This window comes from Cheilinus undulatus, linkage group 15 (genome assembly GCF_018320785.1).
Source record: "Cheilinus undulatus linkage group 15, ASM1832078v1, whole genome shotgun sequence".
In the NCBI taxonomy this organism is placed as follows: domain Eukaryota; kingdom Metazoa; phylum Chordata; class Actinopteri; order Labriformes; family Labridae; genus Cheilinus; species Cheilinus undulatus.
The window spans coordinates 29,883,503-29,903,327 of record NC_054879.1 but is presented as its reverse complement, the minus strand read 5'-3'; the positions used below and the strand labels follow the sequence as shown (position 1 = coordinate 29,903,327).

At 39.4% G+C, this 19,825-nt stretch overlaps 1 protein-coding gene across 1 annotated transcript in view; it reads left to right on the top strand.

Moving 5' to 3' along the window:
* slc49a4 (solute carrier family 49 member 4) overlaps positions 1 to 17,276 on the top strand; it is a 111,222-nt gene extending 93,946 nt beyond the window's left edge. The window contains exon 9 of the mRNA XM_041807431.1: positions 15,508 to 17,276. Within this exon, the coding sequence (XP_041663365.1) occupies positions 15,508 to 15,623 (116 nt within the window). The 3' untranslated portion in view covers positions 15,624 to 17,276. The remainder of the gene's footprint in view (positions 1 to 15,507) is intronic.
* The last annotated feature ends 2,549 nt before the right edge of the window (positions 17,277 to 19,825 follow it).

Below are 19,825 nucleotides of genomic sequence, written 5' to 3'. Positions count from 1 at the left end.
GCTCAGCATTGCATCTTCACTGATCTGGTTTCAAGCTTCTTGAATAGTGATGCTGGAGCAGTTTTGGCTCAGTGTGTTCAACAGGTGAAGTTTGAATGGTTAAGAATGAAGCTGGAGTGGGTTGGTGTAATTTAGTTGTCATGATTTTCACAGTTAAATAAATAGCACTTGAAGGAAAACTTGAACAGGAATAAATCGGTTTGAAAATTGAGATTTAGAAGGCATATGATGTATTTAGAGTTGTGTGAGGCTGTGTTATGTCAGTATGGTGATAAATCATGGATTAGACAGTGATAGAACCGGTGTGGATAGATGGAGCAGCTGCACACAATCTCAAGAGTCGGACTCATAAAGAATACATGCATCCTCTCTGCAGGGCTGAGGGATTGACTGCTCTGTGTGTGTGCATGTGGAAGTGCTGCATTCTTTGTGTGTCTCTGTGCACTTTGTGTTGCTGCTCCTCTATAGCTGCTTCTTTGTGAGTTCAGTCGCAGACTCCTGTGTATGTGTGTTAGAGTATTTGTGTGCTCCATGTGTGTGGGCGAGCTGAAGGGCGTCTGATGTGCTGGGATGGATCCTTGACAACTTCCCCACGACAGCCGGAGAGATGATCAAGCCGAGATGATGGAGGCTTTCGCTGCTCTTTTTCTTTCACTTCCTGCCCTGCAGTCGTCTAATAGAGCGGGTTGCACGGAGCCTCTATCTCCTGTCAGGAGGTTCACACAGCTGCAGGCATGTAGCCACTGTAGAAAACTAACTGCTACTATTGTCTACCTGCACAAAAGTGTCTTTAGGTGTTGAAGTCAGCTGTTGGTGCTTCATTTGCAGGCAAACAACATAAGCAGGTCAGGGAGCTGTGGGTTATGTATTTAGAGTTTAGTTTGGAGTTTAGTAGCCATTTTAAAATCTTTTACATGATTGTGACTTTTTTAAAAGATATATGTTTTATTTAACCCTTGTTTTATTTTACACATTCCACTTGAAAGTCCTCTCAAAGATAGCAAGTTTCACATTAAAACAAAATTAGATGGTGATAACAGAAGAAGAGCTCTGGGGGTTTTTAAACTGGACCTTGTGTCTTCACAATGTATTCAGTTTATGCTTGAGTCAGAGACATGTGTCAGTAACCTGACAGGCAAGATCACCTGTTTTAAATATCCATCACATGGATATATTTCACATTCATCTGGGAAAGCTTCCATAGAAAGTGTTTGTGAAAGGCAGGACTTTTCTGTTTGTCACATTCATGACGGGCCAATCAGAGCGACAAGACAAAATGCCATTGTACTCATGCCCTTTCCTTGAGCTGACAGGCTTAAATTGCCCAAGGCCGGTCTGGAGACGTGCAAAAGCATCTTTTCTGCAGAGACAAGCTTTCGGTGTGGCTCTGTGCTCTTGTTTTAAAAAGAAAGTTCACAAGCATGGCCTGATAGACAGATAGCCGGTCAACCCAAAAACATAATGCCTCAGAGCCTTCACTATCGCCGACACCAAGGCATAAAAATGACTACAAATAATGTACAAACACTGTTCAGCAACAAGACAGTCACAGTCTCTGATCATATAATACTTCATCCTGTTATGATCTTTTCTAACTGCATTATCTTTTTGAATCAAAAATATAAAGCTCTATAAAACACATATAATCTCATGAAATACCATAAAGCAGTGATTATTCTAACATATCTTTGTATATTGCATCAAGCTCATTCATTTTTACAAATGATGAAAATTTTGAAAAATGGTCCACAGTTGGTTTCATTCTCTACAAGGGCTATTTCAATCAGCCAGGCAATTTAGTTTCCGACCAACATCACTCAAGCAGGAGAAAATAGTTCATTTTTCAGGGGCTATTTATAGGCACAGATTAATACACATGTTGTTGCTCTAGTGTGTATTTCCAGCAGCAGGATGGTGTGTGTGGTACTGAGCCAAAACACAGTATGAAAAGTGTGTGTTGAGCTCCACGGCTCAAAGAATTAAAGTGGCAGGAAGCAACCTAAACAGACAAAGAATTTCTGCCTCTTGCTCTGCTACTTTTTATCTCTCTGCTATGCCCTGCCCACTAAATGACAAACCAAACAGGCACACCAACTTAATCATTCCCACACTGTCTGTTCCACTGAGTTAGTGATGCTGGACTTAGAGGGCAGGAACACAGACAGCGGAAGAATATAGATCCCAACAGGTTTAAAAAGTGCTAACAAGTATTGTAGTCTGCATCTCTATCAGCACTGAGGTGAGGAGAAGCAATACGGAGTCATGGTGTAGACTATTTCACCAACAGAGACTGTGATGACATTGAATTCAAATATATGTACTTTAATATGGAGTTGCCCCCCCTTTTGTTGCTATAACAGCCTCCACTCTTCTTGGAGGGCTTTAAGAGGCCTTGCTCTAACCCTGAAAACCAGCCCCATACCATTATCGCTCCTTCACCAAACCTCCATTCAGCCAGAGAGTTAACATTCTCCTGGCATCTACCAAACCCAGACTCACCCATCTGACTGCCAAACAGAGAAGTGTGGTTCATCACTCCACAGGACATGTTTCTACTGCTCCACAGTCCAGTGGTGATGTGCTTTGCACCAAAGCTGGGCTTTGGACTTTGTGATGTGAGGCTTGCACACAGCTGCACAGCCATGGAAACCCATTCCATGAAGCTCCTCCATGAAGTTTTTGTGCTTACATTAATGCCAACGGAAGCTCAGAACTCTTCAGCTATGGAATAAGTGGAGCAGAGTTGGTGAATTTTATGCATCATGCGCCTTAGCAGTTGTTGACCCTGCTGTATAATTTTACATGGTCTTTCAAACAGACTTTTCATGTTTTGACATCAAATGTTTTGTTTAAAACCTGGGCCTAAAATTATAATTTACCCTCAAATTCCAGCACACTCCAGAGCAGTTTGCTCCCTCCCTAGTCTATCTCTGCAGTTCCACCTCCCGTGCTCTCGTCTGTCTCTTGTACATGCCAGAAGCACCATTCCTAGCTGCTTCACTCAAGATACAAGCCCAGTCTATTTTCATTGTTAGCTGCTGCCAGAATACATCACTCTACAAAGAGCAGATCAACCCAAACATGAACAAGAACATATCAAGCATCTGGTAAGTTTCAAAATACAACACAGTGTGCAGACTCTCGACTGTATTTCCTATCACAATCAACATTTCTTCTCATCCTGTGGCAAAGCACAGGCTGCTATTCAGTTAGACAGTCACTGGGGTAACACTACAGCATAGACAGAAAAGACCATTTTTGAGGTGGGAAATCACAGGATTTTATATGAAACAAACACATGCTTTCTAGACAACATAAAGCTTTTCACTTCCTAAAGGACGGCTCATACTACACAATTTTTTTTGGGTCAATCAGTGTGCATGTTCAGGTTGTCAGGGGCACAAGTCAAGGAGAGTGAAACATAGCTACAAGAGATGCTCTCTGTGATTTTAGCAGTGTTTTGCTCTGAAAAGAAGCAGAAAGAAATGAGAAACAGTTGTGTATTGGATGATGGATAGTGGATAACAATTATGGGCTCTTCCAAATGTATAGTCAAGGGGGACAATATGGGCCTTCTCTTTTTCAGATAGAACTTGATCAACTATGAATGTGATCAAATCTCATAAAACCACTGTATGTACAAAAAAATTCCTGGAGAGAAAAAGTGGGGGCTTGTATAATGTCACAGGTGAATAATGACACCAAAATAATGTTGAATTGTGGTTGTGGGGAGTTGTTGATGTATTGTGAATCATGTCACACTACAAGACCATTTGTCGATGTCAACACTCCTGATTGGGCCGAAGTTTTGACATTGAGCTGCAACCTTGTGATTGGCTGAATTTGTGTTGTCCGAGCTATCCTTAATGTACTCTCACCCATGGTAGGAGCAAAAAAAACCCTCATAATATTGTGCAAAATTACCTGTTGTTTACATATTTTTACCAAACAAACTTTTAACGTTCCTAGATCTTGTGATCTCTCTTCTCCAGCTGTCAAGGACTGCGCTCCGCTGTGCATCCAGTGGGAGAAGGTGCAAGCTATCAGTCAGAGTAAACCACTGTGGGTCAGGAATGTGGTAGCATCCCTTGACTTGAATTATATTCCTAAAGTTAAACATTAAAATTGGGGCAATCACCGACTTATTCCATTAGTCTCTTAAGAGCAATCTCCATTATGAGTTGAAGTAATTTAGAAATGATCAGTGTAAATGCAACAGTGTTATTTGTTTTAATTGTTCATTAAGGAGCCAGAGAAAACCCCCTCACAGGAGCTTTTAGCAATTAAACATCCTGGATTTTTACTGGCTCATATCCTTGAAGGAAGATTAATTACATTTACTCATCTAAAGATGTATATTAAGCTGTCCTAAATTGTAATGGTGATCCCTTTATTAGATGGCAAATATCAGCTCGCCATGGAAATGTCAATCAGAATGTCTATGCCCTTAAAGTTAAGTAAAAAAAAAAAGCAGTCCCAAACAGGACTGACTTCATCTTTGAATGCATCTGTCATATAAGGACAAGATCTTATTTGATTACATTTTGCATGAACAGTTGAACTGAAATCTTTAATAAGAATTTGAAAAAGTGCACATGAAAGAACAAGAATTTAGGTATTTCAGCAAAAACAAGTTCTAAATCCAGCTTTAAATCCATCCAGAAACAAAAATTTGGAGTAAATTTAATGTCAACAAAGCACTGTCTTTTGCTTATAAGATATGAAATCCTTTTAACTCTGGCACATCACATATCTTTTCTGAATCTATTTTTAAACAACCTCCTCTCTGTCAGAAGTGAAAACCTGCCAATTTCCTGCCCTGTTTGGAAATCATGTGTTCATTTCAATTCTCCTGATGTGATCCCTCCTGCAAAGATTAATTTGATTATTATGTAAATTCCCTTTTGGATGTATTCTTGTGGGCTGTCTCATTACTCTAATTTCCTCTCCGTATTCCCATAAAAGCTGCAGCAAATACTACCCAGTCTTCAAAACTGATAAATTCTGCATGAGCCTCATCTTTTCAAACCCTCCTTTTTACCTCCTGATATTAAAAATTGGCATCAGTAGCCTTTAAAGATTTCCATCTATTTCCAGTTTATGGTTCATTTTAGGGTTTTTCCTTTTGGCTGCTCTCTGCCTCATTACGCTTTCTGAATTATGGATCCTCTTCCTCCACACAGAGAGGAGTTTATGAATACGCCACCCTGTCCATTTTAGTAAATATGAGAGGCCCGTCTTGGTTCACTGAGCCTCACCTGGCCTCTTGACTCTGTTGTCGTGTTTAGAAAAAATCCTCCCCAAAAAATATCTGAACCATGAGACTCAGAAACATGAATGGAGCCTCTGGGCCGTATATTTGCGCTTGTTGCTCTTTTTCGATTTCATCTGCTGTGTGTTTGTGTCATTTAGAGCTCAGGCTGAATACGAAGCAGCAGGGAGGTATTGTGGAGAGAAAAAGCCTCAGAGGTTTTGTAGAAAGAACAAGAGGGTGTTGCTCAGTTTCCTGTGAGTTGTTAGTCTCCTGCATTTGAGGAGGGACCAGGGATTTCTCTGGATGGATAAATAATTGCAACATTTTTAAGCCCTAAAAAGTTTTTTTATTACTTTCTGACTAAACTTCACATTTTCTTCTCAAGTAAGAATGCAAAGACACTTCTCCAACCCCCCGTAAAGATTGTGGAGGTGTTTTGAAAACAAACAGCCGCTCTTTGTAGAGCTCTCCGTCATTCCTGGGAGAATAAAACCCTTTTCTTTTTCTGCTTTTGAAATCTTTTGGAGAGTTTTGACTCGTGTGTGAAGAAACAGAAGAAACATTGACATTAAAGCAGTTTGTAGACTCACAGTACGCCCACACATGCATACTTAGGGCGTTTTGACTGATCTGTCTCCTATAGGTGTGTTCAACCAGCTGTTGATGGAAAGTAGATAAATCTACATATGCAGTAATGGGGAGGTGATTGCCTGGTGGAATACAATCTTGTTTTGATCTATTTATCTTGAAATTTGTGCCCTATGGTTCTCATAATATGAGAAATCTAAACTTATATGTGATACTAGTAAAATCAAGTAATATTGCAACAAAAATAGAAGCCCTGGGCGCCAAATGTTGAGTACTTTTTTTCTTTTCAGTTGTGGAAAGTTGCAGTCAAACTTCTGCACAATATCAAAAACATTAGCAACATTTCCGTTTAGTTTGGTATGTGATGTTTCTGTGCAGTTTAGACCCTGTGCAGAAATTTGCTTGCAGTTTTTCCTAGACTCTTTTCTGCCCTACACGTGTCATATGAACTAGATCTTGATACTATTTTTTATTCTAATAAAACCAAATAACACCAGTTGAATTATTCCAACATATGCAGTATCAAATAACTTTCCAAGTGTCGTAAATTTCCCCAACCTTTGTGTGCCCTCGCTCAAAAACAGAGGCAGCAGCCACACCGTGGAGTGGAGTTTCATTAATTATAACACTGCTTTGACCTCAATTAAGACTGACGAAGGCCATAAGATTCCTGTCGGCCCACGACTCTGTCTTCATTTGTAGCCCCGATGTGCTGACGTTGGCAGCTGCAGTAATGGGCTGTTAATATGATGAACTGTCCACCGCTGACACTGATGCTTCAGAGTACACTCATTCTGTCACACTGAACCTGGTGTATTTAAAGACATTGCTGATTAACTGGAGTGACATTTGGGGCTTATGTGCAGTTCTTATGGGTCATTTAAAACTTAGCATAATAGTTTTGAGTAGCTCAGTGTCCTCCTCTGTAATTACTTTCTTTTAAATTTTGATATGCTTGAACATTTATTCCATGTTGGGTTACTTTGTTTGAAAAATCCTGAATTTTACTCCGATATTTTGAGACTGTTTCATTATTTTTTGTTTTCTTGCCTTTGTAAAAAGTTCACTGAAGTGCTCAGTTTCAATGAAAAAGTGACTTGAATTTAAACACTGGCAGAGACTGAACAATTGTACTAACTACTTCTGAAAATTTACCACATGCAAACTAGAGCCAGTCATACTAGGGTAGCCCTGTTAGATAAGATAGGGTATGACTAGGGTTGCTCCGATTCTGATACCAGTATTGGAAATACGTCCGATACTGCTTGAAATGCAGGTTTTAGTATCGGCGAGTACACGATTTTATGCACTGACCGATGCGATAATGTTTGGTTCAGTTTTATATTTTTTATTATTTATATTTATTTATATTTATATTTATTATTTTTTTATATTTATTTTCACAAGACAAGATGTGATTTAACCAGGGGTTGAAAGTAACTAATTATATTTACTCAAAGTACTGTAATTGAGTAGTTTTTTTGAGTACATTTACTTTCACTTAAGTAAGTTTAAACCAGAAAAACTGTACTTTAACTTGAGTACAATAGTCTTGTTTTACAACCTGTGTTGACTAAACTGCTGATGAATGCTGAGGTTCTTTTGCTCATGATTCTGCTGGATTGTTTGATGTGAGACATATTTGCACCATGAGTGAAGTTATCCACTGAGTTAGACCCCCCCACTTGTGACTTTGGGTGTACCAGAGGGATGCATAGGGACAATTCTTCATCAGTATGTATTGCTTTGCTAACAGGTTGACTCTGTTTTGTCGCTGATAGAGGAGACCCACTTTGTCACAGATTTTTTTCCTTTTTTTTTTTTTTTTAGATTTATTTTTGGGCCTTTTCATGCCTTTAGTTAGAGGAAGACAGTGGATAGACTTGGAAACAGGAAAGAGAGCGGGGAGAGACATGCGAGAAATGGTGCCACAGGCAAGGCTTGAACCTGGGCCGCCCGTGTACATGGTGCGCACCTTAACCACTCGACTACAAGTGTGCCCCACAGATTTTTAAGAGTTTCTGCAGCTCTGTGTAATTATTAAATATTCATTTCATTTTAGACATTATTGACACTTCTAAAGAGTTTAAATTAACGCTATTTGAGTTTGATTAAGTCCTTCAATTTCTCTGTGTATTTTACTTTATCATAGAGGTGTGACTTTACCTGAACAACCTGGTTCGAGGTCTATTCTATATTCTCTTGCTGTTGTTACCAATAAGGAAAGATTAGATTGTACTGTATGTCTCATCAGTTGCTACTCAGTACTCAGTACTTTGAGTAAACTTTAAACTGGATACTTAATACTTTTAGTTGAATGAATTTATAGACAAGTACTTTGAATTAAGCAAACTTTATCCAGAGTAACTGTACTTTTACTTGAGTACAAAAGTCTTGTACTTTTTCCATCTCTGGATATAACACATTACAATACGATGTGGTACACTAGGATACGATATGATACAATACAATGCAATAAAATCCCATGATAAACTAGGACAAGAGGTATTCTGGTACTAAGACAGAGTTACCAAACTTTCCAGCCTGAGACCTCCTAAGTAACAGAGCTAACGGGGAGCCCCACTACCCTTGGAGGTGGTTAACAAATGTGGTGATGCACAAAGCATCATAGACAAATTTTAGAAAGTTTGGTACACAATATAATACGATACAGTACACTGGGACACAATGCAATATGATCAGAACCACTAGGAAACTACACAGTATGATGCCAAACTTTATAAAATGTGATAGGAGACAATAGGACAGTACAATATGATAGGATCCAGTAGGACACGACACAACACGATATGACACACAAAGACACAACACGATATGTTGAGATCTACTAGGGCACGGCACAATTCCGTAGAATAGTATGCAGTACGATACACTGGGACACAGTACAATATGATATGATTCAGTGGAATGCCTCATATTGATGTTAACGCTGATAACCTTAGCCACATTGTGCAAACTTGGTTGGTTAGCAGAATGTATTTATTTGACATCAGACTAGCTGATTATTTATAATTGTGTTTAATCAGATGTGATATTATCAATAGAAATCAAATAGAAAAAGTAACTGCAATACTTCAGACTGAGCCTATGGTTGTCAAACACCAAAATGCATGAAAAAGGAAATAAATAAATTCCTTGGTTGCCTTAGCATCTTTGAAATTTCTTGCTACAACTGCATCATAAATCATAGCAACAGTAGATTTTTTTATCAGCATTTTTCCCACCCCTGTGGTCTGGCAAACATCCACATGTATCTGCATTTGTAACATGTTATTAGCATTCCCGTTGTGTAGTGTACTCGTAGATGTTAAAATGTCAGCACCATAATCAGTACCAGAATATACATAAGATGGAGAGACGCACACGGAGAAGGATGATCATTTAGTTGAGTCAAATAGCACTCTGGGCTCAATTGCCTTAAAGAAATTCCCTATTACCACCCTCTTCCTCTGGGCAACTTAATTTCAGCCATTTAAATAACTTATCAGAAAAAAGTGGTCATACAGAGTGCTTAAAAACCAGCCTCAAAGCCTAACCACTGAATGCATTAAAACAGGAAAAGCCTGAAATAGAAGGAAAATGGTCGTAATCTAAAAATGCATCCTTGAGAAATGAGAATAAACTGAATGAGTTGTACTGTCTGGTCACCTGAAGTGCTCAGGCTGGACTTTGAGCAGGAATCTAAGGGATAATTCACAGTGCCTTTTTAAGGCAAAATAAAATAAGCAAGCCAGCAGGTAGAGCGCTGTTTGTGTTTGCATTTGGAGATGCTGCTCTGCTGTGCTCTCTCATGCTCCCACAACACTGTAACGCAACATGAAAAAACAGAGGGCAACACCAATATCATGCTGTCATGTAATCAGTCTGAACGTCTCTAAGACTGTGTATTTTGAGAAGAAAACAACTGGATCCAAAAATACATTGTCCTTTAATGTCGTTGTTAAAATCTAGTAATTAGCCCTGAAGCCAGCAGGTAAACTAAGAACCCTCTCTCCTCAACCTTGGCCTCCACAGTTCCATCTGTTCCTCCAAACTTCAGCTATATTTCCTCTAAATTTCAGTCAGACTCCAACTTGAGATCACAGGAGAGTAATTTAGCTGCTGGGTAGTTTTACTGAATTACCTCATTGAATAAGTTCAATTACCAAGTTCCCCATTGGTTTTTAATTGAAAGCTGCAAAATCAAAAGAGAGACTGTTTCTCTTCAACTTTAAATGGGCAAATTTTTGTCCATTGCATATGTACGAGCAAGTTAGAGGAAGAAGACAGCAGGTCAGATAAGCACAACTCCATTAACCCGCCTCCTTGCTGGGTCTCCTGCTGTCCAGTTCACACTCTCCTGATTAATGAGGCTGCTCCAGGAGTCTCGACACCTCGCCGAAAACACTCTCACCCGATCCTTCACCTCCCCTCTCTTCCGGAGCCTCTTCTTCACCTTCTTTTTACCTCGATTTATCTTTTGCTTTCATCTTGGCACCTTTTAACCCATATTCTTCCTCCTCAAAGAAGCAGTAAAAGATGTGCGACTCGCAGCCAAATCTCATAATTTTCCACAAAGAGGCTGCCTCATGCAGTACAAGCAGCAGACTCTTCTCACACCGATCCTGCAGCTGATTGACGATGTTATGAAAAGATGGGTGATAGGAATCGAATATGAGCCGGTGTGAGTGAAGACACATTGTGTTTACCGGGCCCACAGGACTGCTCCGTGTGTTACAACCTGATTTCTCTGTATTTTGTCAGGCTTGTTATCAGGAGCCAAACAGCTGCTTGCTGCCACCACATCCTCAGCACTGGCTGAGAAGTTAGTCCAAACTTTGATCCTTCTTAAAGTCTCTGTCGGGACAAAACACCTCAAACACCAGACCTGCTACTGGGATGGCTTTACTGCGAAGGCTGCGTAATGCATTTAGAATAAGGAGTTTATTGATTTGGGTTTTTTTTCCCAGTCAAGCACTGTTTCAGAAGGGAAACTAATGCAGAAGAGCACTGAACGTGCGTTCTGTTAAACAGCCACCAGAGGGAGATTTCACTGGTTCTTTGTTAATTGTGGAGGCTATTTTAGATTTAGTCAAGTCTTTTGGCAAAAATGCCTGGTTTTAGTCTTTTTGTTATCTCGAACTTTCTTTTTTATTTTTTTGTTTTTTTTTCTGGAAGAAAACTTTTTGTTCAGGTTGGGTCAATACGTGTCTTTACCTTTTTTTTTACTTTAAGGGCTTTTGACATTAGTTGGTATAATTAGTGCATTAACTGCTTTAAATCCCATTAACCACATGCTTTATTGTCTTTTTAGCACACTTTGGTTAAACAGCTGCAGTATCTTGTAGCCACATGAAAAATAAGTCCACCACTGAATGTCTCCTTTCACTTTAAAACTCTTAAAGACAACTCAGTTGAAAAGTCAAAGATCATCTTCACCTTTTGTTTGTCTAATCAATTATTTTCTTTTTAATCCGTAAAAAAAATCATTTTTTATTGTTATATCCATGTTATGATCTTTAATCTACCAAAAAAATACTTGTTCTTTTAAAATAAAGGCAATTTCCTGTTGTTTAAAAAGTTCAAAATTCCAAAAGAAGTTTTTTTTACTTTGTTGCCTTTATTTGTGTATTAACAGACAATTAACATCACAAAGAAAAAGACAAACATCTTGAGATTGGGCTTCATTAATCATGTATCAATAACACTGTCTAGAGATAGAGCGCATATGCTATTCACACAGGTAAACTGCTTCAAAAATTGTACATGCATGACTAAATAAAACATACACTCAAATAAATCAAATAATAATGTTAATAATTTAAATAAGGTTTGACTGGTAAGGTTAGAAGAATTTTAACCAAGATAGTCATTATCTGCTGTCCATCGTTTCGAAAAGATAGTTTTGGCTAGTATGGATAGTTGTGGCTGGACAGTCATGTACTCCATCATGTAAACATGCTTCACCTTCTGCAAACATTGGCAGTCATAGGAGGGTTAGGCTTCATTTAATTAATAGTAATCATTTTTCTTGCAATCGTCAACAAAACATGCAATATACAACACTGATCTATGTTGAACTGGTGGTTGAGAAACACATCTAAAACATATAAGGAATAATCAATGGGGAGATCTGTTGACAGCTTTTTACAGTTCTTCTTCTATGTTTTTCAAGCCCGTGCTTATAAAACAAAAGTATAGGTAATTAGTCTAACTGACTTGGAAATCTTACGCTGGCTAATTTGATGAACCAATTTAACCGTTTTACACGTGCATCCCTAACTTGATCATCTTGCGGCCCAGATGGTTTGGTGGTTAGGTCGTACCCCATGTACCTGAGAGGCACAGGTCCAAGCCCAACCTGTGGCTCCTTTCCTGCATGTCTCTCCCCCACGCTCTCATCCTTGTTTTTGCTTCTATCCACTCTCCTTCTCTATCAATGAGGGCATAAAAAGCCCAAAGCTAAATATATTGAATAAAGAAATTCTGATAGTCTTGCTGAAATTTTTTCATTGTTTGTGAACCCTATTTTCAATCAAACCACACTGATAGGACAGGTTTTAGAAGAACACTGTACACAGCACAATGTAAAACCCTCACATCAACACATGACCAAAACTATAAAATAAAATACTGAAATGCTGCAAATGAAAGACTTTTATTTATAGCAGAGACAGGGGGGCGGGAACTGTTACAATAGGTACAATACAGATATTCTTATTGATACTTCTTAAAAACCTCTGCTTTTATTAGTAATATGATCAATACTATTCTATTATTTGGTGGAAAGATGAGACAATATGTAAAGTCAGAACTTCTCTATTTTTATATATCACTATGAAAACAAGCATATTTCTTCTCAAAACAACTGTTTATTGAAGTTACTCACCAAAAATGTTGTTTTTTTGTTTTAAAGGGATGTACTTTATTATTAGTATGATACCAGTATCAGCAGATATGGACATTTCTGCCCATATTTACTGTCAATATTTTGCCTGTAATTGTCTGTCTTCGGCCTTTAGTATCCATCGGACTGTATGTACAAATAAGTTGACGGAGTTTTAGTTTTAGTTTTTAACAGACCTGTCAAAAAGTTGCATTTTCACATCAGCTCACTCTGACATGTCTTCTTGCCAGTCAGAGTGAGCTGAAGTGAAAACACAGCAGGATATAATCAGAAGAATGCACTAAGAGCAAGTGGGAGGGGTGATGACCTTTATTCCCTGTGATTCATACGTGAACATACACAGAATTCATGTAACCTGTGCAGTCTCCATGCATGTCATAGAACTGCTGCATTATGCTCCATCATACTTTTGTTGATATTGTGAATACACCAAACTACATCCAGCACTGATATGAAAGCAGATTTCTCATTAAGATGTTGGTGGACTTTTGCTTTGTCTGCTACTTCTGTGTCATTCCTTTACATCATTTCTCCCTCAGGAGACCCCCTCTCTGTCCCCTCCCGTCTATCAGGGATGGTCTCCGCTGTGAGGTGCATCTGTGAACAACCAGATCAGGCAGAGGTATTTCAGGAGCAGTCCTGAAATTCTCTAGATTCTCTAAATTCTTTAAGCAGGAACTGAACCAGATGAAGAGGTTATTTGTCCAGGGGCTGATGAGTTAAGATGCCGATGGTTCAGTGGAGTGGTGCCCTCTGTATTCAGCATCATTGCAGACAGCCAGAGCACCTCTGTTTGTGCTTAATGGAGCCTGAACAGAGCAGAGAAAATAGAGCACCTCATCCTGCACCATGTTTAGGTTCAAGTGTAGGTCAATGATAATGGGGAACGCTGCCAATATCATTGAATTATTCAGAATCATTACCAAAGACAGCTCAGGAGGCCGATCTTATTTCCTTTATGGTATGTCAGGAATTCCTATTGATTAGCCATTAGTCCCATATGATACTGATAAATTATTCAATGTCCCCTCATGCAAACTCTCATTATGGTTTCTGGATTTATATGGGTGACTCATTTGTCATGATTAAAGAACACAAGGATGACTTTGTGGTTTGTTGCTTTGCTCTGCGCAAGAGTTGAACTCAGTGATCTCTCAGACTTTGATACTTTCTTTTAGTTTCTGCAACAGCCAACAAGTGTATGCACTTCTTCAGCAAATACGTTCTACTGAAGCCCTTTAGCGTTGCTTGAAGATGCACGGGCTAATTTAGAATGTCTGTAATGTCAGAAAGCAGAAAGGTGTTGGTGGACTGAAGACAAACGATAGAACTGTGTGGCCAAGAAAGAACTTTAGCTTGCAGATACAAACTCAGTACAGTGCTCCACCACACAGAAATCCAGTGGTCGGACATTGATAGCATGGCAGTTACACTAGTGTTTATGTAAGTAAAGACACTATACAGATATAAATGTACACAGCAAAGTAAAACAGCAACGCATAAGCAGAGACAATGAATTTACATGAAGCACTTCCTATAGCTAATCCTTCCCGGATCAACCACTTGCTTGTGATCACAGTATGTGATTAGGGTCTGCTGTCTAGTTAGACACAGGAGTGAGAAGCAAAGGTTCGTCCATTTGTGTTTCTTCCAGCAAGTGTAAAGTATTTGACAGCAGGGATTAACCTTCTGGCGATAGGAGGGCTCCAGCAGATTAGTTCTTTCTGGCTGCCTGTAGCTCCCCTACCTGGATACGCTCCTTGACGCCGAAGTGGGAAGAAAGCTCTTGATGCTCAACCAGGTAGTTGCTGACTACACAGGCCAGGCAATGGAATGGCCCTGAGGAGGGGTCAGAGGAGCGTTTATTCCCTGTGGACCCCTTGAAGTTTCTACTTAGGTCTCCTCCTATTAGAGAAAACAAGGTGTCCTTTTCACAATTCAGTGTGAAGTGCTGCACGGGCTACTGGGAAGATGAGTCTCTTAGTCTTCCTAGTTCTTTAAAATTTCCCTCCAAACTACAAAAACAGGCCTCTGCAATGCTTGCTAGGTCTGAGCAGGTTTTACAGCTGAGATGAACATTGACAACTGCTGCAATCTTTGGCACTTAAAGTAATCTTAAGAGTTTAGACTTTGAGATTAAAATACATCAACAATGCCTTAGTTTGCTCCTGTAACAGCTTTCAATCTTCTCTCAAAGGTTTTCTCAATATTTTAACACCTAGCTACAGGCATTTTCTTCCATTTAAACCACTTTACTGAAAAGTTAAGCTGTTGGCAGTCCAGGTAAGACGTGGCTTGTTGCTGGTGTTAAAATTAAAGCGGAAGCTGTTAAACAGATTAAAGGTCAGGGCTTCAGGTCAGTAGAAGAATTTTCTCTGCAGCAAAAATGAACAAAAGCTTTTTTTATGGGGCAAGATTTTTGCACAGGAGCAGTGTGATCTGGAAACAGGATTGCCTGCTTCCTTAGAAATGATTGTATCTTGTTGAGTAAAAATTGCTCAAATTATTAAGAACACTGCCCTTGACTGAGAGTATATTTAAAAAAATCTGTTTCCAGATAGTGCTTTGTCTGTTCTTTGTACTGCGGACAGAAAACATGGGATAATAAGATAAAAAAGGGATGATAATAGCTTTTATATTTCAAGCAGTAACCTTAAACAACTTTCTTATACAGTGCATGAGGTAGAACTGAAGCAAACAGACTGCCTTTAATCTCACCAAACATGTCTCTTTTTCCTCCCTCTGTCCTCTTCCCCAGACCCGACGTGGGTGAACTGGTGTCTTGCTGGCTCCTGCGTCTTCAGCCTCATTGTCATCCTCTTCTTCAGGGAGTCCTACGACCGTCTCTACCTGGACGTTTTCGTCTCTGTGTGATGGTGCTGACAGAAAAAACACCTCAACAACTTGATAACATTGGACTGTATCGTAAATATTCTTGCACAAGACGAGGAGCAAAGGGAGAAGAAAGGAAAGTGGAGTGACTACTTCCTTTTAAGGTGTAAGATTTTATGTAAATATTGAAATTGGTGGCGATGGATCGCTTGTTATATGGCTGCCGAGAAGAACCAAGACTTGATTCGACTACGATGTTTACTCTAATAATCGATCGGCTCGATGCCATGTGACTGCACAAAATGCCATTACCTGATTTTATCCATTTGTCTACGTTTGTTCTGAAACAAACTTTGTGAACGGTTTAATTTTCCTAACCAGGCACAGCATGACGGACTGTTATTAGCTGTTGTTTACAGATGATTTAATATTTAAAGTTCTCAGTGTCGCCCCCTTGTGGCTGCTCATTTTAACATTTTTTGATTGTTTTAAATAACTGACTTAAAATGACTCCAGATCAGCAGAGGACGTCAGCCCATCACGAGGAAGCATAAAGGACAGCTTCGTCAGCCAATCAGCAGGCCTGGCTGTGCTGAGGCGGGGCTTAACAGGGCTCTTTCTCACTCAAGAGTCCCAGCAAGTTGTGAAACTGAGACGCAGGTACTTCTAATCTGTTTTATCGCCATCTCAAGATGAACATTATGCAAAAATGATCCCCCACATTGATGATTGGATGTGGGCCAGACACGTGGGCTGAGATTTGATGATAAATCTGCTCTTTTTGTCGATCAATGAACTCTTCATGTGCAAGAAGCGGAGCTGCTACCCCTTCAGAATTAAGAGGTTGCTCAGCCTATTTATGATTAATGTGTCAAATTGCTTTTTAATCAGCCTCAATGATGTTTTTGTTTTACTTTGTACATTTTTAAACCTCTTTTCCTTAGCAGCCTGCCAGTATTTATTGGAGATGTCTCAACACTAACATATTTAACACCTAGATTCACTGGAACAGGATGTTTAGTGACAGTTTCAGCCGCTACACTGGCACACTTAGGGAGATTCTTTTCAGGCATTTGGATTATGTTACCTTGTAATTGCCAAGCTGCTCCTTCTCCAAACCACCAGCAGGGGTCTCTGCGCCAACTTGAACAAAAAAAAACTTGAAAGAGAGAAGAAGAAAGTTTCTTGAATTCCTTCACTGAAAAAAGTGGAGGTGGAATAAAGAAAAAGCTCCACATCTTGAGGGACAGAATCACAAAAAAAAAACACAAATGAACACCATCTCTCACTTGAAGACAAATTTGTTCTTTATCTTGTCGTTGTCTTCTATGTGTGTCTTTGTCCTGCACAGCAGCTATGAGGAGTGTTTTACTGTGTTCCCTCTGGGGTTCGAGGAGGCTCTGTAATGTGTTTCCTGGTGCTTTTTGTTATTTTTTACTCTCCTTGTACAGTGAAAAAAAAAAGGTTGTCTTTTACCTTTCGACGTGTTGCCTTAATTGCCCGGTGCGGTGCGTTCAGCCTCCCTCTCCTCCACACTGTGACTATATTGTCAGTGTATGATGTTAAAGGTCATGTCCTCTTGTTCTGCAGCACACTCTCTGTGGTTTTACCAAGCTTCGGGTTTTAAATGTCTTTGTTCTGTGGTAAGGATAAAGAGCAAATGTGACTGTTTAATTTTTCCAGCACCTTATTAAAACAAACATTTTAAGAATAATGCAGCTGTTGTTGTGTTGTTAATGAAACATACGGAAAGTCTGACATTCATCTGTGATGTAAAGAACTTCGTAGAGTTAATTAGGGTCTTTATTTCAACACCAACCTTCCTTTGATCAGCCTGACACCATGTTCTTATGAGTGTCAAAGGGTCTCATATATACTATATGGACAAAAGTATTTGGCCACACTGCACATACAAAATGGGTCATTTTGAAGAGCTCAGTGACTTCAAGCATGGCACTGCGACGGTTTCCGCCTTTGCAATAAGGTGGTTTGTTAAATTTACTCCTGCCAGATATTTCAAAGTCAACTGTAAGCAATGCTATTCGAAAGTGGAAGCATTTAGGAGTAAAAGCAATCTAGTCCTAAAGTGGAAGACCAAGTAAAATCACAGACCGGGGTCAACGACTGTATAATAGTCACCAACACTGCTGATTCTGCTATGTTATTTTGAAATGCAGGCTTTGGCAAATTTTGATAGTGCGTACATTTGAGACAACATTGTTTTGTGGCCAATTTTTTACCAAAAACTTGCTAAATTCTTCTGAGAAACTGTACCCATCTATTGCACTGTATAGCCTAGTTTCCTGTCTGGTACAGCCAGTCCTTCTTAAAGGAGCAGTGTTCACAGAAATCACTGGAGGCCAATGCCACTTCTACTGCTACATACCTCATACAGCTCAAGTTCAAAAATAATGAAACATCCCTTTAATGCTTCAGCATACCAAGACATTTTGGACAATGTTATGCTTCCAACTTTGTGGCAACAGTTTGGGAATGCCCCTTTTCTATACCATCATGACTGTGCCTCAGTGCACAAAGCAAAGACTATAAAGAGATGGTGTGATGAGTTTGGTGTGAACTCTTGACTGGCTCACACAGAGTCCTGACCTCAACACCATCAAGGAACCTTTTGGATGAACTGGAATGGAGATTGTGAGCCAGGCCTTCTGGTCCACCTTCAGTGCCTGACCTCATACATGCTCTACAGAATGAATGGGCACAAATTCACACAGAAACACTCTAAATCTTGTGGAAAGACTTCCAAGAAGTGTGGAGGCTGTTACAGCTGCAAAAGGGGGCCAACTCAATATTAAAGTATTTGAATACAATGACATTACAGTCCCTGTTGGCCAAATACTTTTGTCCATATAGTATAGGTAGATCAGAAGTTATGACATTAGTTTAACAAAAGGAATTAAAGGTTTTGCTGTGGATTGAAACATTAAGGGGAATGGCTTTTTATTTCATGTTATTGTCTTAATGATTAGTCTTACCACCTTAAATTGTTTTCAGCTGGAATTGAGGTACAGTAATTTAAGATCAGGCTTTTAATGCCTATGTCAGGCATTGTTTATACTCCTTGATATATTTCCATAAAACTTTTTTTGCACTCCTCTCTTGACCGAAATTACTTGTCAACTTTCTTGACTTGCAGGTCAGCAAGATGCCTTTTTGACATTTGGGAAATGTGGCCCAAGCAACAAATGGTTAGCAGGGTTTCAGGTTTAAAATATCACAGCAGCTCATGATTGAGTTTTTAATCAGATATCTCTTAGCCTTGAAGGTGATGGATGTTTGGGGGACAAGTTTACCAGAGATTGGCCTAAATGAGGAGATAGGGTACAAATGTCATCACTTTTTGTCCCCAGTATACGTCAAACTCCAAGACAACAGATGCTTTTTTTTCTTAATGAAAAGTTTCGGTCATACACAGTTGTGAAAGACTGCCTGAGGTAATAGTCCAACAGTGTGTGAACAACATTCCTCAACATGCGATTTCAAGAATTTTAGAAATTTCACCATCTATAATATCATCAAAAGACTCAGGGAGTCTGGAGAAATCTCTGCACTTAAAAGGAAAGGCCAAAAACTGGCATGAAATGCCAGTGGCCTTCAATCCCTCAGGCAGCACTGCATTAAAAACAAGCATCAAAATTTGATGGGTCTTTCAACATGGGCTTTGAAAAACCTCAGAAAACCGTTTTCAGTTAACATAGTATGTTGCTGCATCTTTCAATATAAGTGAGAAATCTGCAAAAGTAAGACATATATAAACAACACTCAAAAGTCTAGTCCACTTCTCTCAGCCCATGATCCCTTATGGACTTATCTGACGTGAAAACCATTGAGTGCCTACAGAAAGTAGTCACCCCCAGATTTCTATGAAGTAAAGTCAATTAAATGAAATCATGTTATGTAAACTATGTGAGTGCATAAATATTCACTTCCTTTAAAATGACTGACCTAATTTAACAGAGCTCCAGCCAACTAGTTGTCTCACAAATAGTGGATTTGGGATCACCTGAGTGCTGTGAATGTGTCTCAAGTGATTGTAGTCAAAACACACCTGTGTCTGGACAGTCCAGTCTCTGGTTAATCAGTATTCCTGGCTACCATTTCACCGTGAAGACAAAAGAAAACTTCAAGCAACTCAGGGAAAAAAAAGGTCAGTTAAGTATAACGCACACGCACATGTGTAAATTTGCCTGGATCAGACCGTCCTTACAAACCGAGTGACCATGCAA